The 27,441-nt window shown below is 49.1% G+C and overlaps 1 protein-coding gene across 6 annotated transcripts; it reads right to left on the reverse strand.

The window, feature by feature from the left end:
- Positions 1 to 106: 106 nt before the first annotated feature.
- On the reverse strand, positions 107 to 27,394 carry EXOSC7 (exosome component 7). Of its 6 annotated transcripts, none has more exons than XM_044933798.2 (9): positions 27,265 to 27,394; positions 18,001 to 18,102; positions 17,611 to 17,705; positions 11,050 to 11,212; positions 8,029 to 8,099; positions 3,508 to 3,631; positions 2,336 to 2,491; positions 1,009 to 1,046; positions 107 to 350 (listed from the first exon to the last, which is right to left on the reverse strand). In XM_044933798.2, the coding sequence occupies exons 1-9, from the start codon at positions 27,319 to 27,321 to the stop codon at positions 188 to 190; spliced, it is 969 nt and encodes a 322-aa protein (XP_044789733.2). In that variant the 5' UTR covers positions 27,322 to 27,394; the 3' UTR covers positions 107 to 187. The 6 variants fall into 6 exon arrangements, with proteins under 6 accessions (XP_044789733.2, XP_044789734.2, XP_044789735.2 ...); XM_044933799.2 differs by having other exon boundaries at positions 1,009 to 1,062; positions 27,265 to 27,336; XM_044933800.2 differs by lacking the exon at positions 27,265 to 27,394 and adding an exon at positions 27,025 to 27,242.
- Positions 27,395 to 27,441: the final 47 nt, after the last annotated feature.

The following is a 27,441-nucleotide window of genomic DNA, read 5'->3' on the forward strand; positions in this document are numbered from 1 at the left end:
AGGTCTCTGGACTTAGTTGTCATTCCCTAGATAAAGGTCATTTGTGGCGGAGCCACAAATGGCATCCTGGCGTACAGCTGAAGAAGTCAAGCCATACCACACAGGAGACCAGAAAATAGACTTTAATTTTACATGTACAAATGTTGCCTTAAATTCACAGCAGTTAAGAAAACAATGTATACAAACTTCAGCTTCCAGGGAAAAGGAGAAGACAAAGGTTCGGCAGTTGGAGGCTGCTGTGCACATCAGCCCAGGAATCCGACTTTCTGTCTCTTGGGCCCCAGGCTCTCCTCCTTGTGTAGAATACTCTGCAGGGAGGCATGCAGCACCTTGCCCACGCGCTTGCCAGTCTGCAGGATGGAGAAGGGCAGACAGAAGAGGGCATATGCCCGCCCATGAGGCACATGTACTCTGACCAAGAGAAGCATCCCTGCCAATCAGCCATTCCAAAGCTGCACACATTCCATCGGCCTTACAGGACTTTCATTCAATATAAAAACCCCAGGGAGTTCCCTGGTGGTCCAGGGGCTGAGAGTCTGCACTCCCAACGCAGGGGGCTCAAGTTTGATCCCTGGACAGGGAACTATAGATCCCACATGCCACCACTGAAGATCCTGCATGCTGCAACTAAGACCAGGTGCTGCCAAAAAAAAAAATAAATAAAAAAACCAACCCTCCAAACCCCAACACCACAGCAGTTAACATTCTGGGACAGCCTCTATTCTGAGAAAGGGGAAAAAGAAAAAGGAAAAGGCAACCCCCAAGCAGCAAGCAGAAAGGAACAGAAGCTGCCTTGGTCCTTAGCTGCTGCCACTAGAAGCAGCAGAACAGTCACCAGTCAGAACCTGGGTACAGGCACTGCGTTGCAGAGGAGGCATGGGGAGACCACGGGGAAGCCAGAATCTGTCTGATGAAGGAACAGATGGTGCTGGGAACCCTTTTTAACAAGCAGTGTCTAATTTGCCTGCCACCAAAGGAGACCTGCTCAGATAGGACCAACGTCAATACCTGAATAGAGTCTTTGATGTTACTGCCATGCAGAGATGCTAAAAGCATAAATTGCTGGGATCAAGACATGTCAAGAGGTCAGACAACCCCACAGATTTCCTAATTAGCCCCCTACACAGGGGACAGAAGGGGGCCTTGACAAAAAAAATCCCAACTATATAAAAATCTTTCTTTAGGCAACTGTTTTTGGGTCACATGAATCATTTCAAGAATATGATGAACCGACTACAAGTTTCCTCTTCAAGCCTTCCACGTTCTCATACCAGCTTTAGTTCACTTGTGCTACTGGTTCCATTCCCGTCAATGTCAGGGAGAAAGACACCCAGGCCCGGTCCCACCCCAGTCCTCCCAGTCATCGGTGGTCTCTCCCCAGGGCTGTGTGCCTTTTCCCCTGACCCCGGACTATAACAAGGGATGAGACCCCAAGTGTCACAAAAACTCATATGAAGAGCAGAGCTTAGTCTAAAGACTGGGAAGGGATCAAGTCTATGAAATCCGAAGTCAGGATTAAGGTCCAAAGTGACTTTGGAAAGATTTTTATCGCAACATTAAAAAAAGGAAAAAATGTCCAAGTAGGGGACACTGACCAGGGAAACTGATTATTCATATGAATGAAGGCAGGGAGAGAACAGGAAATGAGACAAACAGGCCACCAGGACGTGCGAGATCTGGACCTGGCCTTGCAGGAGAGGTTACAGCAGCCAGGGGCGGCAGACACAACCAGCTGAGTGTAAGCTTTTATCAGGAGTGAAGGGGACGGGAGTGCCGACCAGTCAGTTCAGGAGCAGCTGGACAGCGCCCAAATGCTGCTGCCAGGCCTGGGAAACCGAGGGGAGCAACCTGCCCAGAGGCTGTTGGGGGCTTTCCCCCATCCCTCTTCATCTCCATTTACACGCTTCCAGGCCCACGCAGAACGGGGAGACCACCATCCTGTACCCCCAGCTCCACCTCTGCCCACTCTCCTCAACAGGCAGGAAGCAGTCGGCCAGGATTTCAGTTCCCTCATCCAATCACTGAAGCCTGGGATTTGGGAGTTACAAGTGAGTTACATTATCGTTCCAACGTTCTTATTCAGAAACGTGGCACTGGGGTCAGAGAAGGAGAGGATAAGGAACTCTTATGGGCAGCTCGCTACCTCCTGGTCCCAAGCCCCCACCCACCACGACCTCAGCTAGCTCAGCAACATCTGCCTTATACCAGCTGCTCTCCAGTCCCCAAAAGTGGGGTGAAGAGGGGAAAATGGGGAGAATTTCCATGTGACCAAGGGGGCAGGAGGCAGCAAGCGCTCCCAGCCAGGTCCCAGCACCCACTTCAGAACCAAACTCACCTCCAGCATCTCGAAGATGCTCTCTGGGTCCAGGCTGCCCTTTCCCACCTTCCTCATGCATGTCACGACTCCCTTGCTGGTCACAGACACCAGCAAACTGGCCAAGGAGCAGGCCTCCTCCTGAAGAGTAGCGTCCACCACGTGCCGATAGCCAATCTGCAAGACAAGGGCAGCAGTGCACACGCGTGGGCAACACATACCCCGGACCCCCACTTCTGAGGGCCTCGCAGGGGGAATACCCATACCACCCATTCAGGTCTTATGTTAGACTGTGTTCATAAGAAAAATATTTGAAGTACTGTTTAAAGGCTGTGTTAACAGTGTAACAGAAGCATGAAATGGAAACACAGGGTGAGGGGGAGGGTGGTCAGAATTAAAATCCAGAGACCTTCCAAGTCAGGGGCTATCCAGGGGTCTCCAGCAGAGGTCCCCTGGACGTTTCACTGATGACAGAGATGAATGCAGAGGGCCCATGCTGATGGACGCACTCAAGAATGAGTCAAGGGCAGGTGGCTCTGGTCATCCCAACACTTCACCACAGCCCAGGCTCGTGTAGCGATCCTGGTGGAATTAAACCTGGCCTGTCAGTCTGATCTGCATCCAGTGAATCCCGAGTGGAATCCTGACCGTCTCAATCAGAACAAGCCTCTTTGCACAGTCCTGGGCGGTGCCAGTCACGCATAAGCATCAGCCAGCTGCTCCGCTCCACAGGCCATGGTGCTCCACGCTTGATGTATTAGACACCCAGGCCCTGCTCCAGCCCTCATTTAACAGATGTGCTCAATGGGGCCCACAGAGGGGGCAGTGTCTGCCTTTCAACCACCTTTTTACTATTCAAGCAGCCCAGACACCAGAGTTGAAAGAATTAAAGGAACTATGCATTCAAGGTATTTTGGTGAAATGACTGGTAGACAGAAGGAGCTCTGCAAACTCTGGCTACTGCTACTATGAACCCACTCATGTGCTCCTGAGACCAGAGCCATATCGTCCCATTAAAAAGAGGAAGCTGTTTATGGTAGTGGTCTCTAATATAACGAAATTAGTGGGTTTAGGTTAAAGGTACTTCTGTATGGGCTGTAAACCATAACTTCTCAACCTGCTAGGTGACCTTAACAGGCCAGGGTTGGAGGAGATTGACAAGGAAGAAAAAACCAGGAGATAAAAGCTCTTACTTTGCACAGGGTGACGATGCAGGGGACATTCTCCACGCTTAGCTGGATGCAGTCGTAGGGGTCATCAGACAGTTCAATGTCCTTCGACCCTTCTTCGTCTTCCAGAACACGAACTCTTGGTATCCTAGAAGCAGAATTAAAATTCCCATTTACTGAAAGGAAGCATGGTAACTTCTTTTCATTGAGTTGGAATCCCTGTGCCTCAGAAGATGAAGTCATGCTGTGCCTGAGTTCCCCCTCAGCCCTGCCAAAAGGGTACAAGTGACACGGATAGAGTGAGGAAAGGAGGTCTTTTAAAAGTGATGCTGGGCAGAGGCAAGTGGGCTAGAGGGGGAGGGTATCAAAAGGCACAAACTAAATACTGTGAATGAAATAAGCTACACGGATACATTGTACAGCACAGAGAATATAGTCAATATTTTACAGTAACTAAAAATGGAGTATAATGTATAAAAATACTGAATCACTATATTATACACCTGAAACTAATAACATTACACATGAATTATACCTCAACAACAACAAAAAATTTAAAAATGAAATTTAAAACAATACTTGGTCAACCAGATATCCAAAAATGAGCCCTGATCCCTACCTTCTCACCAAACACAAAAATCCATACTAAATGGACCACAGATGTAAAAGGTAAAACAATAAAGCTTTTAACTAAGAACACCTTCATGACCTTAGAGTTGACAAAGATTATTAAATAGGACACAGAGTACTCGTTGTAAAGGGAAAAAAAATAACATTCAGTTATAACTGAATATACACACACACATAAATATCTTGGAGATACTGCAGGTCTGGTTTCAGACATCACAATAAAGCAAGTCACATGAACTTGTCCATTTCCCAGTGCATATACAGTCATGTTTATACTATGCTAAGTCACTTCAGTCGCGTCCAACTCTGCGCGACCCCACAGACAGCAGCCCACTAGGCTCCGCCGTCCTTGGGATTCTCCAGGCAAGAACACTGGAGTGGGTTGCCATTTCCTTCTCCAATGCATGAAAGTGAAAGTGAAGTTGCTCAGTCATGTCCAACTCTTAGCGACCCCATGGACTGCAGCCAACCAGGCTCCTCCGTCCGTGGGATTCTCCAGGCAAGAGTACTGGAGTGGCGTGCCATGGCCTTCTCTGATGTTTATACTATAGTGTAGTCTATAAGCTTGGTATAAGCATTATACCAAGAAAAAGAAAAAAAAAAAGTGCACATAACTTAATTTTAAAAGACTCTTTTAAAAATAAAATTTATTTTTAATTGGAGGATAACTGCTTTACAGTATTGTGTTGGTTTCTGCCATGTATCAACATGAATCAGCCATAGGTATGTGTACGTCCCCTCCCTCGTGAACCTCCCTCCCATCTCCCACCCCATCCCACCCGCCCGGGTTGTCACAGAGCACCAGATTTGAGCTCGCTGTGAAAAACACTGTTATTATAAAATGCTAAACATCATGTGAACCTTCTTGCAATAGTAACATCAAAAATTACTGATCACAGGTCACTGTGACAAACATATACATAAGGAAAAGTCTGAATACTGCAAGAGACATGAAGTGAGAAAATGCCGTTGGGAATATGGCCCTGATAGACCTTCACTTTGCAGAAAACGCCTTATCTGCTAAGCACAATCAAGTGACGTGCAGTGAAATGAGGTGCGCCTCTGTGCGTGTGTACGATATAATATAGATTCAGGTGATGAACTTCTGTTTGTCAAAAGGCATTATTTGGAAACTAAAAGATAATCCAGAATGGAGAAAACAAATTATTTCTCTGTGTGAGTGTGTGTGTATAAACTGACACATTCATTACATAAAGACTTTCTACCGAACAGAAAAGACAGACGACCCAACAGAGAAATGGGCGAGACGTCAACAGGAACCTCAAAAAAGAGGCTATTCACATAGCCAATAGACACACAGAAAGTTGCTCAACTTAAAATACTCATCAGGAAAGTGCAAAATAAAACTACAATGTGATACCAAGACACACCTACCAGAATGGCTAATATTAAAAAGACCAATTAAAAAAAAAAAAAAGGGCTAGCAAAGACGCAGAGCAGCTCAGACTCTATACAAACCTAGGAGTATCATTTGGTAAAAGCAATTTGGAAACCCGTTTCACAGTATCGCTAACACTATTTGCAGGAGCTCAAAACTGGTAAGTACTCAGATGCTCGTCAGCAGAAGAATGGATACATCAAGTGTGGCATGTTCACTGGCACTGGAACAGCATACAGCAAGAAAGAGGACCATGACCACAAGCCACAACACAGATGTCTCAAAACATAACGGTCGGTGACCGAGGCAAGTATCAGCGAGAAAACACTGCGGGATTCCGTGTGTACCAAGCACAAACCAACCTATTGTTTTAGGACTGTGGTTATCCTCGGGGGGTGTAGTGACTGCATGGGGGTACAGGGTGGAAGGGCTTCCGGGGGGCTGGCATTGTTCTTGTTTCTTGAGCTGGGTGCCAGAAACATAGTGACGCCATAAAGCTGCTTCATTCCAATGTGGGGTGGAGCCAGGAAGGAAGAGGTGGTCCATCCAGCTACTGTTACGGAAGCAGCGCCAGTGCTTTTCCCTGTGCCTCTGACAAAAGCCCCCTCTGATTCAGTCCTGCTGCCTGTCCCTACACACGCCAACGTCCAGAGCAGAGGGGTTTCAGCCAGAGAACGTCCCATTCGGGTCCTGCCCCAAGGAGTCATGCTATGGTCTGCCCTGCGTGAAGTCTCCGTGCCAGGGGCCCCCAGGGTGGAAGTACTAAGTAATATCAGGTGAACAGTTTGAATTCTGATATGGTAAAAAATAAGCACACATACACACACACACACGTACCCCTTCCCATCACACACACACTAAGCACACATATACACTCACACATACCCCTTCCCATCTCACACACACACACACACCCTTCCCATCACACACAAACCACGCATACACACTCACACATACCCCTTTCCATCTCTCACACACACATACACACAACCCTTTCCATCACACAGATACACACACACACCCCTTCCCATCACACACAAAGCACGCATACACAGTCACACATACCCCTTCCCATCTCTCACACACATACACACACACCCCTTCCCATCACACACAAAGCACGCATACACACTCACACATACCCCCTCCCATCTCTCTCTCACACACATACCTCTTCCCACCACACACATACACACACACACCCCTTCCCAATCCTCTGGCCATAATGTGGTTCATCAGAAGGGCTAGAGGATACTCTCGACAGAATGGCCGCCACCCTTCTAGAAGGCCCTGACTATACAAAGTCCTCTCCACACACCAGGGAAACCGAGTGCCTTGCAGAGTCCCCACCCCTTGCTGCCTGCATGGCTGTTGTGCTCTGGGAATGGGACTTGACAGCTATGCCCATGACAGGTGTCCTCCCCTACCTGAGCAGCTGGGTTTACCATTCTGATGTACAGTTTGCCCAACACTTCCCCTACAGCCCAACAGCCTCATCTGGTTCTCCTCTCCCTTTCTGCCTTGGTGCCCATGGTAACCAGCTGGCAAGACAGGGAGTGATTTCTGAGGCTTGAGGTACAACAGATGGCAACTTCCTTTCTTCTCCAACAGAGCCCAAGGCCAGGCTGCTGCGGATAGCATCTGGGATGCGAGGCCTCACAGTGGCCACAAGGGCCAGGCCTGCCCTCGGCTAGTGTTAGCCAGGAGTCTAAAGGCCCAGCGAGGGGAAGGGGACTCTACAGCTTTCGTTCTCAACAGAGCTTCCATCCTGCAACGTCTGACCTACATTTATTCAACTTTGTTTTTGTTTGTTGTATTTTAAACTGTGCAAGTGGTTTAAATTCCACCACAGGAAAACTCTAAAATAACTTTTTTAATCACCCATAATGTGAGCACTTGAAAATAACCATAATGTCCATTTAGGGGTATTTATGTTTGTTGTTGTTGTTTTTCAGTTGCTAAGTCGTATCTGACTCTTTGGGACCCTGAGGATTGTAGCTCACCAGGCTCCTCTATCCGTGGGATTTCTCGGGCAAGAATACTGGAGTGTGTTGCCATTTCCTTCTCCAGGAGCTCTTCCCAACCCAGGGATGGAACCCACGTGCCCCGAGTTGGTGGGAGGGTTCTTGACCACTGAGCCACCAGGGAAGCCCAGAGAGCAGAGTACAAAGCAGGCAAAACCCTGGCCTCTGTGGAGCTTTACCTAGTAACAGTATTTGGACAGTTGGCTGGGTCACTGGTTTCGACTCATTCTGCTGTTCTGTGGTTTTTGAACATTTTTCTACATGGTACATGTTTACTTATGAAAATAATAATCCAAAACATAAATACAGAAATATATCTAGTTTTAACTTAGGAAATCTGTTTTCTGAAGCTTAAAATTAAATACCACCATTGTTGATGGGGAAACCCCTTGTTATCCTCTCCGACGAGCTTCAGTCGTAATGCCCTCCGCGGTCCACAAGTGCCCTCTCGGGATCTCCGCAGGCCACGGCGCTGTCTCCAGCAAGGCTTACCTTGTGTTGAAGAGCGCAGCCTTCACAGCTATGGAGATGGCATCGAACAGATTCCCACCACATTCCAGCAGCTAAGGGAGACAGGGAGTGGGGGGGCAGAAGCAGTGAGCATCATTTCTCACCTTAAGTATTACCCCAATGAAAGCATGCTGGTTCCTAAAAAATACGGACCAAGTGTTTATACAGACCAGAAAGCCAGGCTGCTGGGCCGGCTCACCGCCCCGCACAGGCTCTTCACGCTAACTGCAGGTGCCGCCTGCTGCCCCAGCTGTGGGACCGCCGCTCAGAGGCCCCAGGCTGTGTGGAGCAGCTAGCTCCTCAGGCAGTCGGGCCTACGCTGAGGGAAGAACTGCTCATCGGCGTTTTGCCCCAGGTAACTCTCAGAAGCACTCGGCAAGCATTCCTCTCATCTCTGCTCGCATGTACCCAGCCTCCAGACAAGTACCGAACGGCGGCCACTGATGCTGCCGCCGCCACCAGGGTCACGCTGCCGACCGCAGTCACCTCTGCACATAACGGCCGATGTAAATCTGATGCTTAAACACCTCTCACTCCATGGTCTCTGTGAAGCGTAGCAACAACTAAGGTCTTTCACACGTTTTCACCCGTGAGCAAAAGTGTTGACTGTACTCGAGTGTTCCTGTCCAGGGAGGGCTGGAGCCCATTATTAAGTGGAGGGCAACACACCCTTCTTTATTCTCAAGAAGCCTTGGCCTGAGGTTATGGAATAAAGCCAATGGGAAGAGAGGAGAGGAAGTCACATGGAGAAAGAAAAGCCGTGTATTTCCGTGTGTGTTTATTTAGTCTGTCTCCTCTTCGTCTGAACTACTGACTCCTGAGGCTGGACGCTGTCAGCTCTGTTTATTCCTTTCTCTTCAGAGTCCAGCAGAAGGGCTGCTGGGAAGGAGGAGCCTGGCGATTATTTATGGAAGACAGGCAGGCTCAAAGCCTGGGCCTTCCAAACTCTGAGAATCAAGAGTCACACCTGGCACGTCTCGTGCACTGCGTCCACGCCCAGTACAGACTCTAATTCCCACCTTTGAGCTTTCTGGGCAAGCCTCCGGTAGACTCCAAGCATCTCTCCTACTGCCTCGTATAATTACTGGTTATCAGAATATGATCTCCCAGCCTGTATTACCAGCTGGCTTGATAACTGCAGCATGTTTGTCGAGCAGCCGGACTAGCTCCCCTGCACCCTGGTTCACGTACAGACTGCTGAATGGCTAGATGTTGGCGCTGGACAGTCTGCTTCAATTCCTGTCTTTGCTGGGTGATTGCTGACTTCTCCAGCTGGACCTCACTACTCCAGGCTTCACAAAGGGTGAAAACCCCTCTGTCTCCCAGAGGTGTTCAACACATGAGTCTTTGTAAAGCCCTCCAAACTGTGTCTGGCATGCAGGAGGCATCAGCTAAGTGCTTTAAAATAAATCCTAATTTACTCTTTCATCTTCCCTTTGTTTTCCTCACAGACTGTCCAGTGTGTCCACAGCTTCTCCGTCTTCATTGTTGACAACCCCTTTGGAGAAGAAATTCCGATGCAAAAGGCGTGCGGGTGACCAGGACACAGTGCACCCTGAGCTGCTTCTGTTCCCCGTGTACCCCTGCTCCTGGGAGAAGCCTACTGGTTCTAAGGTGAGACAGTGTCTCTTTGATGGTCACCAGTCTTGCAAGAGGCTGCACTGAGAGGACAGGCTTCCTGCCCGAATCAAAAGTGCACGAGGCCCCCTCGCTGGACCAGCCTAACAAGCCACAAGCGTGTGGGATGGCACCTCCCTGGGCAGCTGTGAAGCCTGCCTCTTGGCAGTGACTTCAGGCTGCCAGTTCCCACCCTCCTCAAAACCGGCACCTGTAAAACTACCTGCTTAGTAGGAATCAAACTCCAAATACAGCCTGGTTATTGGAGATGAGAAAAAGCAAATGAACTTGTAACCCCAAAGCATCAGCATTCAGAACAGACCTAAACCTGCTGGACAGTTAAGCACTGCTCTTTTGGCTAGCTCTGCCCCGTCTATGATCAAACTAATTTAAAAGTTTCCAGAAAGCCCTGCCCTGTTTCATGCAGGGCCGACAATTAGACAGCCAGGCTGTTCCCAGTAACGAAGCTGTCAGCCCACAAGATCAGCGTTATCTTCATACTCGTGAAAGGACTTGTTTGGTCTCTGGCTTCGCCCTCTGCCCTCAATATGGAGTGGAAGATGTCACTCATCTCAAGGTTCACAAGATTAAAGGGAAAGAGACCTAATAAGAGCCTGTACGTGAGCAAGAAACTGGCAAAATAAAGTATAGCTGTAAGAGAAATTACTGCCACGTGCCCAAAACCGGGCAGACAAGTAACTGGGAGGGAAGCACCAGGAAGGAAATGGAGGACTAGACCAGAAAGACTCCTGCAGGCACAGACTCTGGAGAAGGCAAGGAGGCAGGGCCCTGGGTCCTCATGGGAAAACAAGGGGGTGAGAGTAGGTGGGCTACAGTGTTTTCAAGGGAGGATGAGGTGAGGTCACGAGCTGGCTCTGGCATTAAACAGCCCTGGCTTTGGAGCCCAGGATCACTGTTCACAAGCTGAGATCCCCTGGCAGAGTTCCTTGACTTCTCTGTGCCTCAGTGCCCTCACTTATAAATGGGGAAGGCTAGTGCCCACTGGCAGAACATCTGTAAGGGCTACACAAAAATGCAGGTGAATGCTCATCTTCCTTGTCGCAACTCTGCCGATCAACTCTGTCTGGCACCATCTAGAGAACATCTCTTGTTTCCTTCTTCCCCAACAACCTCTGTGGATAATTTTGGGTGCTACCATGGTACAGCTGTTGGCAGATTTACTGTCAGGTGGCATCATCCGTGCCCTACTGCACGTATGTTGTATGTAAGTTAGAAACCATTATGGGAGACCAAAGTTTCCCCAAGTAGTCTCACCCTGGAAACTGAAAGTATCCAACTGAAGACGGAAAAGGCACAGGGAGGAAAGCAGGCCCACAGGTTTCCCACAGACGTGGGGCGTGGCCAGTGCAGTGACGTGAGACCTACCAGCACGTCCACGTAGAGAACCCAGCAGTGCTCCCGGGGGCTAATGCACAGGGACTTGAGGTCGATGCTGCTCTTGTTAAATATCCGGTACAGGGTGTTAGCGATCTCCATCCCAAGGTCATCGCCTCCGCGACCTTCAAATTCAGGGGTAGCACTGGCGGAACTACACAGAAGGGCGACAGGAAAGGGGTGAGTCTTGTCGAATGCATGGAGCAGAGGGGCAGGCTTTGTTCCAGGTTCCCTGGGGGACGCTGGAAGAACCAGCGCTGGGAGGAAAGCCACTGTGGGAAGGCTGCATCTGTCACTCTTCCAGTGTCCAGACACAGGCCGTGAACCAGGCCAGGACGGTGCCCTGGCTGTGTTGCTGTGTGTGGTGGGAGTGCCCACTGACTTCTCACAGAAGCCATCTTTATCCAGAGAGAAACAAGAACACTGGTGAAATGAACCACTTCCAGCAATAATGAACTCTCATATCTTGAACGTCTACTAGACTCTTCTCTGGCAGGCCAAGGAAGTAGGAGGCCGAGAGAATGAGTCTGGTCTACAGAGGGGTGACAGTATACACACCAACCCTAGATGATGACACTCTCAAGACAAAACCTCAGTGCAGGCACAGGAGCTTTCCTGGGGTTATCTGGGGTATGCATACACACACACATACCTGATTCACGTTGACGTGTGGCAGAAACTAACACAGTACTGTAAGCAATTATCCTCCATTCAAACTGTTTTTTAAAAGAGACATGTGTGATAGTACGTCAGAGTTCTGTCATAAACTTCAGATTATCACGGTACTGAAAAGCAGGAAACTAAGAACTGTTTGCTGACTGAAATCTCTCTTCACTTTGGTTATCGCTTTTACTTTGTTATTTTTCAAGAGAAATGCCTTTTCCTTTGTAGCTTCCTGAATTTTATACCGAACTACCTCAACAAAGAAGGAGCAAGCATCAGCATGGGCGCCCCTGCCCCTGCCCCAAGCACTACTCAGTGTTTTAACAGGAAATTTCTGAGGGTTTTGCCTTAACAAAAATAAACCCTTCGTACATTTGTGGGATATGTAAACACTCCAGTAATTATTTTATTGTAATGAACTTAAGGCCCAGAAAGATAAGAAATCAGTTGTTTCAGTGGGTCTCTACAAAACCACATGTGGAAGCTCTCTGGTCCCTGTCCATCCGCTCGTCCTCCCTGAAGGTTCCAGGCCCTGGACTAGGCACTAGCGACCTAGAGACAGTGGGACAGGTGCAGGCCCAAGTCAGCAGTTCCAGGGATGTAGCAGGGAGTCACATGGAAACAGGCACACAGAAAACGGTCGGGGAGGGTCGCAGGGGGTGTCAGTCAGCATTGCGGGTTGGAGGGAGTCTCGAACCTGAAGATGAGACAAGCTGGTCTGACCATAGACGAGCAGGGGGATTCCAGCCCAAGCAAAACCTCTGTGAAGGCCGAAGGTTGTGCCCACCCCATCTGCGTATGCTGAAGCAAACCTCATCTCACAGGTTTCAGTGTCCCTTCTGTCTGGTCCATTCTAATACAGACGTAAGATGAATCCTAAAACAATCAGAGTGTAGCGTTGCCTAATAACATTGCTTCTCTCATCATACAGTCTTCCCTGACCACTACAAGCCAGGAGAACCACCCCATTTAAAAATCCCCGAGAGAAACTTCATCACTGCCGTAGCAACCTCACTGTTCCTTCCCGGCCTTGGCCAGACTCAGGCACCGAGCCATGAAAAGGAGTTTATTGATGGTAAAATAATCAAGTCACTAGAGACCAAGTTCGTTATTTTGCAGAGCCAGCAAAAGACAACCTGTTTCTAATGTAAACCCTAAGCCATCAATATTAAGTCCTATCTTTTAAGTGTTTAAAAGCGCATCTGTACAGAGCTCTGGGTGGACAAATCCAGCTGAGGTCCTTATGCTTAAAATGTTTATCCTTCCCTCATTACAGTAGGCTGAGTCCTCCTGGGTGTGATTAATGATGGAATGGATTCATTAACTCTTCTACAGCCCAAAGGGACAGTTTAACAACTTCCCAAGCCAGTTGGCTAAATTAATCTACCAACAAAACCACACCCACTGTTTTTTTTGACACTGGGCTGGTTTAAAGTGGAAAATTTTCCCATTTTAAATGATTTCTGCCCCCTACCCTTAAAAAAAAAAACAAACACAAAAACAGGTTAACCCTTTCTGCATAGCTGGCAGCCAGAGAAAGGAGGATTTAGAAACCCATGAGACCATGGAAAGCTCCCGGGATCTGCCCGAATGTGTCATTCAACACACTTGGCTTGTAGCCTAGCATCAGTCAGGTGAGTGCTCTTGGGTAATGAATGGGTGCTCTGGTCTTAGGACTTACTACTAGACCACAAATGTTGGAGTCAATGAATGCAGACCAAGGGAGTCCTAAATAAAAACGCTTCTCTATTAAGTACCAAGTTTAGAAAGAGAGCGAGAAAGAATGCAGGCTGGTAACCCTAGCCCCTGTTCACAGGCATCACTGTGTATTCTTCAGACGAGGAACATACACTTGGGGTTTTTGCATAAGACAAGTTCTTTCTATAATTACAGTTACTGAAACCAATTCAGATCCTTCATAAAGTATGACCCAGCCCCTTTTCCAGGGCTGCTGGGAAATCGCTTATGGAGCTGGATAAACAGAAAAATCCTGGGAAGGCTGCCACTCTCAGTTCTCCAGCCTCTTGACTCATCACCTCCACCCTGCTCCTCCTGCTTGGCATCTCTCTGCTCTGATTGGATTAGGCTGAGATCAAGGCCCTGTCTAGCTGGAGCAGGACTTGAGACACTAGGCCCATGGTTGTTCCCCTTGCAATGGATCTAGCCTGCAGAGCCGTTAAGTCTTACAGCCAGGTGGGCCAGGGATGACTCCGGGCCTCACCCTCTAGTCCCCTAGCCCCCAGGCAGGTCCCAGTTCCCGACTCCTCTGGAGGCACACTGCTCATTTCCAGGCCTGCTGAAGCCCCCCAATAGAAGGGGATGGGAACAGTGGCACATTCTGAGTGTTTCATCTTAAGCCCTCGTTTGAAGTTCCTGGGAGAGTTACCTCATCAGCTCTGCAGACTTTCAGAGCCCAGCGAGCCTCAAATGAGGCCTTCAGGTTACCTCTCTGCTTTGCCCCCACCCTCGACCCTTCAGCTGAGAATGTTGACGCTTCAAGCAGCATGAAGTAGGTAAGGAAGAGAAATCGAGTGGCTCCACCCACCAATTCAGGGCTTGAAACCAATCCAGGTTCAGTGAATGAACAATCCAGATTCAGTGAGTGAAGAAAACAAATGATCACACTTAACGTAGTTAAGATCCCGGACAAGTGAAAAGCGTCGGACACACTGAAATGTCCATGAATGAAATGCGTTCTCCCCAACTGCCCCAGCTAAAACCTGAAGCCTCTCTGAGAACAAACACAGTCCCTAAGCCCATCAACATGGTGGCCAAGAGCCGGGAAGTGACCTGATGGACGGCCACTGGTGGTAACCACAGTGACACACCAAGCCCACCAAATACTCACCTTCTGGCCTTCAGGTGGAAACCATCTTTTCCCAAAGTTTCAGCCTTCTTATAACACAGCCTACTCTCAGGCTACAACTAACAAGCCAAAGACACAGAGGCAGGAGTTAGAAGGTCCGAGTTCCAAGGTAAAGGAATCTGCCAGGTATCTCTGGAGCAGAGCTCAGGAACCCCCGCGTTTTCCTCCTCCACTGGTACAGGGATCGGGCCCGTGTCTCAGGTACTCTTCCCTAAGGGCACCACTTCTGAGACCCAGGGAAAACCACTGGGGTGGGGAAGGTGTCTACCCCAGGCTCTGTATTTGATTCCAAGCAGATGAAAAGAAGTAGAAGCAATTAGAAGAAAAGCAAATAGTTTTCCATGACCTCTCTACCACTGGGAATTGAAATAATTAAAAACATGAAGGTTGCTGGCAAGTAGTTAAGTCAAGCTGGGCTCAGGCAGGCAGGAGGGGTCCCACCACCACCCAATCACTTTCCTCCCACTGGGTAACAACTGTCTCAGCCTGTGGATGGGTGTGTGCCTTGAGCTCTCTGGCAGAAGCCCCATGCTTGGGGCCCTGGCGGGGTTGGGGGCAGCACCCTGAAGCCTGGGCACAGCCACAGGTGCCCAGAAGCCATTCCTGTTCACTGGGTCAAAGTGAAAGGGCTTTGTTTACACAACTATGAGTTGCTCTTTGAAGATGCAAATAAGCTTCTGATAAAGGTGGCAGCCAGAGATGCTTGGTGACCTCTTGTTCGCAGGAAAATGGGGTTTTATGAATCTCACGGTGATTCCATCCTCTGGCTGATCACACAGAGTCTCTTAAAGACGCTGAAGGGTGCCACCTTGAGAAACAGATTCAGGAGAACTTCCCCGGAAAGTGGGGCTTCTAGGCCTGCTGAGGTTCTATTGAGACTTACAGAGGAGGAGAAAGACAGCAGCAGGCAGCCTCTCTCAGTCAGGAGAGAGGGGCTTACTTCTAGAACCCAGATCTGGGGAAGAGGCTGCTCAAAGGCTCCGCCCGCCTTAGAGCCACCCTCTCCAGCCGGGACTAGAAAGGGACACGGGCAGTGGGCCAACCTCGAGCCACGTTCAGACGCAGAGCCACACGGAAACGTGGCCCCTGCAGCAAGCACGAGTGCAGCACTCTGCCTGGCGTGGCCGCACTGCCTGCCTTTGATCTGCCTGAGATGAATGAGGCAGGAGATAACGAAGAGGAAGAAAGGAGAGCAGATGACAGCCCCTAACACATGGTATCTGCTCTTCAGTGACTATTTACCGCACCGAATCAGGCAGATCAAGGCAGGAGAGGCATTTTTTTCTTCCTCCATGAGCAAAGGAAAGGATAAGCTGGAGGCCTGAACAAGGTCACCACCATGTACAGCAACTTAAAAGATCGGCTGGTTCCACTGGATGACCCGGAATGCTGACAGCAGCTGGGCAGAACGAGGGGAGATTGTGCCAGGGGACCAGGACTGGGGGCAGCAACGCGCTGGAAGGAAAACTAAACAGAAAAATGAAGACACATTCTGGAAACTCTACGCGGGGTATCCCGCTAAGGCTGGCTTCTGCAGGCTGTATGAAATACAAAGAGCAAAGGCTCAGAGCTGGATAGACCCAAGCTGGCAGAACTAGCTGTGTGAACCCAGGAAAGTCACTTACCCTCTCGGAACCCCTTGTGTCATCTCTTACTGGAATTTTGTGAGGACCAACATCTGTGTTCGGAAATGAAGACTGCAAGTCTGCAGCTCACTGTGCAAGTGTGGGTCAGCACCTTTGCAGGAAAGGGCTGACATCACAGGCGCAAGGCTGCTACCTTTAGAAGGGCCTGCTTGCGAGGCTGGCCCTTGGCTTGCATCTGGGCACTCGGCTCTTAAGACAGGACCCAGTCAGCGGTAAACTGTGCCGAGACTGTGCGGATAACGTATGGTGTATGCCAGACACCTGCTTTCCTTCTGGGAGTCTGCAACTTCAGTGTGTGTAAACCAGACGGTGCCTGCGTCACCAGGCAAAATCTTGGGTATTGAGTCTCTAATGGGTTTCCTTAGGCAAAATGATCACGCATGGGTTGCTGTGTTTCTGTAACAATCATAGCTCTGAGTACAACTACATGCTCCATGCTGAGTCCTCCGAGTCTGTTCAGGAAATCTCTGACTGTGGGGGCGGTCTTCCCCTCCACCAGTGAAGTATCAATGTTACACATCTGCACCTAGCATGAACCAGTAGAGAGCCTCATCCACTTCAAGAAGGTTCACTGTCACCGCTGCTAGCTGGAAGAGGAAGTTACGGATAGAAGACGAGACTGGGCCAGCAACCCGGTGAAAAGCCCCAAGCCTTCAAAGGGGAGGTGGAGAGAAAGAACACTTTGGAAAGCCCATGGAACGTGTAACGACTGGGTGCTCGCTCTATTTTCATTACCTAACCTCCTCCTCATCACCCCAGTATCACCATCTCCATTCTTTAGGTCACGAGATTTAGGCACAGAGGGGCTGGGTAACCAGCCTGAGGTCATACAGCTGCTGGAGACGAAGGCAGTGACAAGGCTGGCCAGCTGGCTGCTGAGCGTACAGAGTCTTTGCTCTTCCCTGAGCCCACGCAGCTTGCCCGGCTGCCACCCCCTCAGCCTGCGAGAAGCTTGGCTGGTCCTCGTCCCCGCTCTGCCAAGCGAGTCATGAAAAGTTTTCTGCAAAGCTAGAGCCGGAAGACCGCCGGGGCCTTACAGCACAAGTGAGTCTTGTCAGGTATACCTGATTATTTTTCAAAGCTCAGTGACACCCATCATTTCCTATGACTCTTGTAACTACCGTGTGCTGGACGGCCTGGCACCGGGAAAATGAGGGCCGGCTTGGCTGATCAGGACAAGGGCAGGCCCTAAGCTCAGGCCTCCTCCTGCATTTCCTGGGGCCCGGCACAGCAGAGAACTCGGCACATACCTGCTGGCCGGATAAAGGATGATTAAATACAAAATAAAAGTGGGCTCAGCAGGAAACCAGAGGTTCATTCTCTGAATCTTCTATCTTTTAAATTGCTTTTCTTTAAAACCATGTGCAGAGTACTGACCAGTCAACAAAGAACTCCAAGTAACCTTCGTTTGGTTTCTCCAGCTTCGGCGTCCCCATTTCTGCTTTCACGCCCACCAATATGTCAGTGTGACCCTGTGGACACAAGCAAGAAGGGGTCTCATTTGGGGCGGACAGCCTGCTACCCAACCACGCCCTCATCTCCCAGACACATACCTCCGGGGACTCTCTTAGGATCAGTGATGGAACTTGAAAAGGGGCCCTTTGAGAAGGAGAGGGGTCCTCAGATCTACACAGATCCCCCTCCCAGAGTTGGCTGTGGGTCTTATGTTTCCCCTGGAACAAAATGCACCCTGAAAGCCCAGAGGGGCTGGCTCCTGAGAGCCGACCCACTCCTCAACATCGTACAAACCGCGGGCCCAGCACTCACCAGCTTGACCCTGGCAGACCCACTGGTGTTGGACACCACGTCGGTCTCCACTTCAACACAGCGGTAGTCTTCACAGCCGCGGCCGTCCACACGGAGGTCTTCCTGGGTGCAACAACCAACATCCTAAGGCTGTGGGCCTGAACCTCCAAGAGGCTCCTCAACTGACTCACTCCTTTCCCCCCTAGAGAAATATGCGGTACAACAGCTCCTTTTAGGGATTCGTCCAGAAATCCTGTCCTGAGAGCTGATAACATTACTGTCATACATATGAGGAAACGGAGACTCAGAGAATTTAAGCAACTAGGCTAGGGTGAGCAAAGCTCGGCTTCCCATCTAGGTCTGAAGTGGAAAGTCCAAACTATATACCACCATCCGGAACAGGCACACACAAAATCCGAAGAGACATAATAAATAAGAGCTATTTCTTTCCAAATCTGCAATTCTGAAGCCACAAGAAACACGGATTGTCAGTTACAAGTTCACCTGTCTCAGCTTGTAGCCCTCCTACCCTCTAAACCCAACCAGATCTACTCTGTAAACGGCTGGAAATAATCAGCTGGTGTCTTCTAACACAGGCATTCTCTAGGACAGTGTCAGCAGCTAGGCCCCTAGGCTGCTCGTTCTGGAAGCCATCCCATGGGAACCCAGCCATGCCTGTTCACGCAGGTATTCTGTGGCTGCTCGCACACAAGGGCAGAGCTGAGGGGCTGGGACAGAGACCACATGACCTGCAGCCCCACATCACTACCACCTAGCCTTTCACCGGAAGTCTACCAACCCTGCTGCAGAGGACAGGTTTCAGGGTGGTCTACATACTGCCTGGCTTTATCCCCAGTTATTTACTTCCTCAATTATTTACTTCTATCTGTATAACTCATAGATAACCATTTTATGTTGTGGTTTACTCCTAGCATTTATCTTGTTGCTCAACAAGTTCCAGATTTCATGGGTTGGTTCCTGCATTCTCTCAACATGCCTCAGATCTCTTTGGAGCACTTCTTTACTTCTGATAACACGAGGAGTTCCAGCCTCTGGGATTTTCCCTGCCCCAACCCTGGGATCAGCCCATTTCCTAAGGAGCCCTGGTTCCTTTTATGGGAGAATGGTACTTAAAAACCAAGATCTGGGTGCTAAGTAGATTCATTGCTATTAGGGTATCATTGCTTCTAGATGTTCTCAGTAGAACAGAGCCAGAAAAAAACATGTGTGTACTAACCGACGCATACACACACACCTTTATTTATGTGGATTATCTATCCACATGTGGATTAAAGAGCCATGTGTTCATACTGAGAGTTGGTTCCAACCTTCCTCCTTGTCTTATCTGAAACTTCTCTCAGGGAGAAACCTGGCTCTCATTATCTACAGTGTATTTCTGTATTTGTTAAGTCTCTGAATACACAGTTTCAGAATTGTTACTGCCATACCCCTATGAGAAACAAATTTACTAATACAGTATTTGTGTAGATTTCTTTTTGTCTTTAGCCCCAAATGTTGTTGCTGTTCAGCCGCTCAGTTGCGTCCGACTCTTTGCGACCCCATGGACTGCAGCACACCAGGCTTCCCTGTCCTTCAGCATCTCCTGGAGCTTGCTCAAACTCATGTCCATTGAGTCGGTGATGCCATCCGGCCATCTCACCCTCTGTTGTTCCCTTCTCCTCCTGCCTTCTATCTTACATAACCCACTCAAAATACTTTTTCCAACTGTCCTCCCTGCGCCTTTGTTACTCATTTGCACCCCTTTCAGGCTCAATTAAAACTGCTGATGTTCCATTTTGAGTCCGCCACATCCTGGCTGCTTTTAATTCCTATTTACCTTTGGGCCAGGTGGCCTATCACTGGGCTCTAGGAGTCGCCGCTGTCAGGAGAGGTGTGCTCAGACAAATGTCCCTCTCCCTCATCCCTAGTTCATGCTCCCCTCTTCCTACTTCCTCCCACCCACTCCAGGCAAGGAACCAATCTCTTTAGCTCCCGGTCCATGGTTCCTGTATTTCCTTTGCACAAATGAACCTTTACATGAGTATTTTTAATATCCTTTTCTTTCTTATACAAAAGATAGCATACAACAGATACTCTTTTACACTTTGCTTCTTTTTAAACACTAATGCCTGTGCAGGAAACCACTACACATCAGCTCATACAGACTGTTCTCATTCCTTGTAAACTTTTTTCCGGAAAGCTCTTTCTTTCAGAAAAAGAATCATCAACTCATTAGATTCTCAAAGAGGTTAATGCTCCTCAAAATGTTAAAAACAAGCACAAAAGAAACCAAAAACAAGCAAAAAAAATCCAAAACAAAAAAGCAAACCACTGTTCTAAAGTATGTAACTATCAGAAACTTATCTTTAAACTGCTTGGCTAACTGCATATCTGACTTTTTTTATTTTGAGAAATTAAAATACAGAAAAGGAAAACACTGCCTGCTCTCGCCACACAGTACCAACTACTACCATCTGTCGTTTTTGTTTGAGCTCTTTCACTCCTTCAACTCCTATTAAAGGAGAGAAAATAAACAATCCTAAATCAGGCTGAAGTCCCTTTGCAGCCCTGCCACTCCCAGCCATCCTCTTCTTGGAGGCAACCCCTTCCTGGAGTCTGGGGAGACGGGTTCTTAAAAAGCAACAGAATTTCATGTCTAGGAGAATGAGTCTCCTGACTCTGTAGAGAGATCTCTCTTCACTGGAGGATCCAAAACTATGTAACTGTGTCTTTTTACAACCCCAACTACCCCCATCCACCCCCATCCACATGAAGATTTCCTAGGTCCATCTCTGCTTGCTCCATCCCTAAGGTATGCATGCATGCTAAGTCTCTTCAGTCATGTCTGACTCTTTGCGACCCTATGGACCACAGCCCACAAGGCTCCTCTGTCCATTGAATTCACCAGGCAAGAATACTGGAGTGGGTTGCCATGCCCTCCCCCAGGGGATCTTCCCGACCCAGGGACTGAACCAGCATCTCTTATCTCTCATGTCTCCTGCATTGCAGGCAGGTTCTTTACCACAAGTGCCACCTGGGAAGCCCATCCCCAAGGTATACCCTAATGGAAAGTAAAAATCTGGCTCAGAAACCTTTACATTGAGTCTTTGGTAGGTTACACGTATGGCACAAGGGTGAGCATCACTAGGAGCCTTAGTCATGGACTCCAGGCCGGGTCCTGCCACTGACTCGCTGCTTGACCTCAAAGGCGCTTCTCTAATTCTGTGGATGCGTACATGAAAAGAACCACCACTGCTTGCAAGAACTAAAACAGCAGCTACTGTTTAATATGCATTTACTATCTACCAGGCTTCTCCGGTGGCTCAGTGGTAAAGAATCTGCCGGCAATACAGGAGATATGCAGGAGACGTAAGTTCGATCCCTGGATTGGGAAGATCCCCTGGAGTAAGAAATGTCAACCCACTCCAGTATTCTTGCCTGGAAAATCCATAGACAGAAGAGCCTGGCAGGCTACAGTTCATGGGGTAGGAAAGAATCGGACACAACTGAGAGACTAAACAACAAGAAAAAAACTACTATCTACCAGATAATGTGTTAAGGAATCCATACATGTTAATATGTTGAATCCTCACAATAACCCTGTAACATAAGATTTTTCATTCCATTCTACAAATGAGGATCAGGTTGAGAGATGCTAAATGGCCCAAGGTCAGAGCCAGTCAATAGCACTTGAATTCCAAGCCAGAGCTCTTGACCCCGCTTCCACAGTCTCCTGTGTTCTAAAGGGTCTCCTCATTGTGCAGGTCAGGCAGCACAGGCCTCCTGCGAGGACGAGCTGGCTGGTGACCCCTTGGCCCTAGTGAGGATGTTAACGACTATGAAAGCAGCGGGCCTACAAGGCTACAGGGCTTCCAACTATGCTTTAAATTACCACCCGCTCTGGAAAGATCTAATCAGAACCCTTAGAAATGAGGAGGGATGTCAGAAAACTGGGCCACCAGGGCTTCTCTTTCCAGCCCTTAAACCACTCTCTGAGCCCTCTGGGAAGGCTTGGGTGACACGTAAGAGATAAACAAGCAAGCTACAAATTTCCCGTTCCAGGGATGCATATTTTTGTTGTTTTCCATCAAAAAAAGCACACAAAAGGAGAAAAACAAACAAAATCCATGAATCACTGCACACAGGACTTTTTCAAAATCCACTTTTTCTCATAAAAGGCTCTAGGAATCTCCCAAACCTGGTGATCTGGCCTGGCTCAGAGCTTGACACCCTACCACTATTTTTTATCCACCTACAGTACTCAAACGAAGGAACCAATCCATGTGTGAACACTTAAACACTGGCTGCCTTGAAGTGAAAGCTCTATTTAAAAAATCAATGGAAAAAAAAATCAGTAGAGGCGCCTACAGGTGACTGACCACACCAGGGAGCAGAGCCTTGTCCTCAGGGGACAGGGGACCGAGCACCTTTCCAGGTAAAGGCCTTCTGAATGCCAGGATGGGTCCTGGTGAATCAAGTTGTTCACTTTGTGATTGCAACAACCCCGCTGGTTGGGTGTGATATGGAATCACTTTCAACCGGTATTTAAAACTCTGCTGTTGCACCCCAGCTTTGGGACCTTGAGCAGGTTAGCTCCTGAACATCTCTGAGTCTATCTCTTAATGTAGAAGAGGGAATAACCCCGAACCTGCAGAGTTAGAGGAGAATCTCCCACATAGGCAGCTCACAAGAGTCCCTGCTCAGCATTTCCTTCTGCTTCTGGCTACATGTATTAACTGATGAACTCCTTAAAAACAACCCAGAGAGAGGTTACCAATGAGGACACCGAGGCGCCAGGTTTAACTCCCGTTTGACACAGGACAGATGACCCAGCCCAGAGTTGCTGTTCCTCACACCCAGGTAACCCAGTCCTACTCCCTAATAGCAGCTGGCAGTTGGCTCTTGCAATCCAACACACGAAGTGGTCCTCTGAGGTGATGCTAACCCCTCACTACCTTGCAGAGATACCACTTTGCCGGCAAAGGTCCATCTAGTCAAAGCTAAGGTTTTTCCAGTAGTCATGTACTGATGTGAGAGCTGAACCATAAAGAAGGCTGAGCGCCGAAGAACTGATGCTTTTCAACTGTGCTGGAGGAGACTCCTGGAGGGTCCCTTGGAGTGCAAGGAGATCGAACCAGTTAACCCTGAAGGAAATCAACCCTGAATATTCATTTGAAAGACTGATGCTAAAGCTCCAGTACTTTAGCCACCTGATGTGAAGAGCCGACTCACTGGAAAAGCCCCTGATGCTGAGAAAGATTGAGGGCAGGAGGAGAAGGGGCTGACAGAGGATGAGATGGTTGGATGGCATCACTGACTTGATGAACATGAACTTGGGCAGACTCTGGGAGATGGTGAAGGACAGGGAAGCCTGGCGTGCTGCATTCCATGGGGTCACAAAGAGTCGGATGTGACTGAGTGACTGAACCACAGAGCGCAGAACTCACTGGAGGAGAACAGAGATCAGATGGCCTCCCCTACTAGGAAGCCACCCCACTTTAGAAGGAGCCCGGCTCTGCAGGCCCAGGCCCAAGACCCAGCAGGCAAACCAGATGTTGTCCTCGTTCCACTCTCCAAGCCTGCTGGGTGGGCCCGCATTCCTTTAGGATGCGATGCTGTTTGCCTTGCAAAGCTGCAAAGTGCCTGACCCAAAGGCACGCAGGCCAGAGAGTGGCCAGCTCTCTGGGGCCTGAAACTGATTCTCTCCTTAGAATCTGATCTCTGATCTGGGAAGTACTTGGCAGGGAAAGAGAGTTAAAGAGGAGCTGACAGGTCATGATATGGAGGGAGCTGGAGAGGCCTCACAGAAGTAAAGATGGGCAGGTGGCGTGTACCCAGGTGGAGGGCACCCTGACAGCAAGTGGTTGTGGAGAAGGGAGACACTTCAGCAGAGAGAAGTACGGGTGTCCCAGAGACATCAAGGCAGGCAGAGTCACAAAGACATGTGATCCATGCTTGAGCCCCTGAGAGGCAGCGTCCAGGAGCTGCCTAGGGACTTTCTACACCCAACAATTTAACAACCTCTCAGTTCAGTTCAGTACTCAGTTGTGTCCAACTCTTTGCAACCCGACTTAATCTTCCCAAATAAAAAGAGCTTAAATCTCAAGAGCCACAGGCCGAACCCCTCATGGGGTCACTGTGAAGGCTGCAGATGTAGTATGGATAGTTCCGGACAAAGCCACACTTCTGACAGGAAAATCTCAACTGGGAGCCGGCGTCTCTTCAGGGCTGAGCGCATGCCAAGTGGCCCATGTTCCCTTTCCTTGTCACTCCACACAGTCCTGTTCTGTCCCCTAGATGGATGTGTTCTCATTTTACACAGGGGGAGCTAGCTTACTACACTCTTACTGTGAATGGTGGAGCCAGGAGGAGCCCTGCTCAGTACACTCCAAGTCCTCATCCAAACAGAAGCTGGAGGCCACTGACCTTGTTAGGGGAACCACTGGCAGAAACCACCTGCCCTGGCCAGACCATTAAGGTTCCTATAATAACCATTTGCAGGAGATATGTTATCTTACAACAGGACATCCTGGTAAGGAATGCAGAACTAATAAGCTACTGCTAACTAGAAGAATTTGGGAAAAGTAAAAAGGAGAGAGGGGATGCCAGTCCATATATACTACTAACCTCCCAGAATCCTCACTAGAATCCACCTTGGCTGAGTGATGTGTGCACCACCAGGAAGGATATTGAGTCAGGACGACTGGCCAGAGGCAACCCAGAAACTAACGTCATCACCGTGAAACCCAAGGCTGCGAGCTGCACAACAGAGCAGTTCTCCCGGCTTCCCTCACCCTGCTGCTCTCCACCTGGGTGCCCCTTCCCAATAAAGTCTCTTGCTTTGTCAGCACGTGTGTCTCCTTGGACAACTCATTTCCAAGTGTTAGACAACAGCCTACTCACTGGCCCTGAAAGGGGTCCCCCTTTCTACAACCTCCTCAGGCAGAGGGGCAAAGATTTCTACAGCAGACTCCAGGCAGGCTGGACCAGGCCAGTGGCTGGTCCAAGGTCCAACGTCTAGTGACTGCATCAAAATCTCCCAACACTTATGAAAATACCCATTCCCAGGCTCCAGCCCCAGCCCTAGCCCCAAGGATTCTGATCCAGAAGGTCCAGGTAAAGCCCAGGAAGCTGTATTTTGTGAGTAAAAGGCACTTCAAGGTTTCAGAATTACTGGGCTAAGACAGAGGTTAGCAATGTCTTTCCAGAGAGGAAGAAAGCACACATTTAGCCAGTTAAGCAAACCTGAAAAGAAGATTAAATGCTAATTCTGGAAATTCTGAAACCTGCCCCCCAATTCCTGAATATAAGAACCAGCTTGGGACTTCCCTTGTGGTCCAGTGGTTAAGACTCTGTGCTCCCAATGCAGGGGCCCTGGGTGGATCCCTGGTCAGGGAACTAAAATCCCACAGGTCTCAACTAAAGATCTCACATGCTGCAAGAAAGACTGAAGATCCCTCAGCTGAGACCCAGCATAGCCACATAAATAAAACACTTAAAAAACAAAACCAGTTAGACACAAGTAAGTAAAACAAAAGCTGTACAAAAAAATGCTAACTAGGGTTCTAAAGAAGCTTAGACCCAATGTGGGAAAAATACTGCCTAAAAAGGTAATAGTAATATATGTCCATACACTATTTAAGGCCTAGAAAAATGGTGGGGGTTCAGAACTTGCCCTCCCTGCTCCTGTTTCGCCGACGTGCTTTCAGAGGACAGAGCAAAGAAAGAGAAGTGGAAGCAGCGGGCATTCTCCCTGGCTTTCGTCTCTGGGTGCCTATTTTTAAAAAGGGAAAATAGCACAAGACTTGAGTTGGGCTTTACAGTCAGATCTGGATTTATATCCCAGTTCCACTGTACAAAGACAGGGTGGGGGTTCCGGAAAAAGGGAACCAGGCACGCATGGCTTTCTGGACACAAGGGAAGCCATTTTAGTCCTCAGCCTTTTTGTGATCTACGCCTGGCCACAGTGCTTGTCCTTGAACATGTTGCGGTAATTAATGATCTTGAGGGAACTACAGAATTCAGGAAAAAATGGAAAAGCAATGAAGAAACAACAGTTCTCAGATAAAACGGAGCCCTAGTTTTTCTTCAATGGATACACTTAACAGTCTGATACAAACCTTTGAGTTGTTCTACAAGAACTCAGGTGCCCACTCAGCTGGAGGATGGTAACTCCAGGATAAGACCCCAAAGTGGTCACAACCTGAACATGATGTTGCCCTTTTCTTCCCCTTGGTGAAGTGAAGCGAAGTCAAAGTCGCTTTTTTGTGTCTGACTCTTTATGACCCCATGGACTACAGTCCATGGAATTCTCCAGGCCAGTATACTGAAGCCATTCATTCCCTTCTCCAGGGAATCTTTCCAACCCAGGGATCGAACCCAAGTCTCCTGCACTGCAGGTGGATCATTTATCAGCTGAGCCACCAGGGAAGCCGTCCCCTTGGTGACTCCAATCAACTAAAGCTTGGACTCTGCTGACCTCTGCCCCAACTGTAGGCTACCTCCTCTGCTCAAGCCCCTTCATGAATATACATGTGCCCTTAGCTTGTTTTCCAGTTTTGCTATTGGTAGACATTGCTTCTGAAAAGATTCCCAGAGTCCCCTTACTTGATGCAATTAATAAATTCCTCCTCCTCCCATTCTCTGGCTTGGTTGTGTTTTTCGGTGCAACATCCAAGAGACAACCCTGGAGAAGCAACGGCTACCCACTCCAGTATTCTGGCCTGGAGAATTCCATGGATTGTATAGTCCATGGGGTCGCAAAGAGTCGGACACGAATGAGCGACTTTCACGACCAAGAGTCAAACCCCAGTTTTCCAGTAATACTACCACACACTTACCTTACGACCTCAGACAACTGACTTAACCTCTCTGAACTTAGTTCTTTATATGTAAAGTAGACATAACACTCACCTTCAGGACTTAACAAAAATTCAATGAGATAAAAACTATGACAGAGTATGTACCTAACAAAAGTGAGACAGCTCAGCCTTCAAAGGCTGAGAGGGGATTTAACAGAATCAGGGACTGCCCACCGCGTCCTACCCGGGCTTGGAACCTTGTGGACCCGGAAAGATCCAAGAACGCATACAGTCCTAAATGGATGCTCGCCGCCTGGTCCCAAAGACGCCGGCACTGGCGGCTTTAGAGCTGCACATGCGGGCCGCACAGCGGTCTAATCAAAGGTAAACCCAGCCTGCCGCAGTCTTTCCGGGCGAGCCGAGGCCCGGCATCGACCCGCAGGGCCAAGGGAACTCGGAGGCCGGCGCCGGTACTGCCCGCTACCTGAACGCCATGCACAATGTACACCTTCTCCGCCTCGCTCAGCGCCACCGACGCCATGCTGCCGAGCCTCCCCCGCCGCTATACGTCATCCGCCCGCGTCGCCCGCCGCCAGGCACGACCCCCCCCCCCCCGCCCCCCTCCACCAACCCCGCGCCCATGCGTCATCAGCCTGCGCGG

Source organism: Bubalus bubalis, chromosome 21 (assembly GCF_019923935.1).
Source record: "Bubalus bubalis isolate 160015118507 breed Murrah chromosome 21, NDDB_SH_1, whole genome shotgun sequence".
In the NCBI taxonomy this organism is placed as follows: Eukaryota; Metazoa; Chordata; class Mammalia; order Artiodactyla; family Bovidae; genus Bubalus; species Bubalus bubalis.

Bases quoted from the DNA above. Each gene is read 5' to 3' on its own strand.
- EXOSC7 (XM_044933798.2), bottom strand. From the start codon at position 27,321: ATGGCGTCGGTGGCGCTGAGCGAGGCGGAGAAGGTGTACATTGTGCAT. The intron at 17,706-18,000 runs GTGAGTGCTGGG...TTGTGTCCACAG, and splicing joins GGTCTGCCAGGGTCAAGCTG to GGTCACACTGACATATTGGT. The intron at 351-1,008 runs GTATTGACGTTG...TCCATCCTGCAG, and splicing joins ACATCAAAGACTCTATTCAG to ACTGGCAAGCGCGTGGGCAA.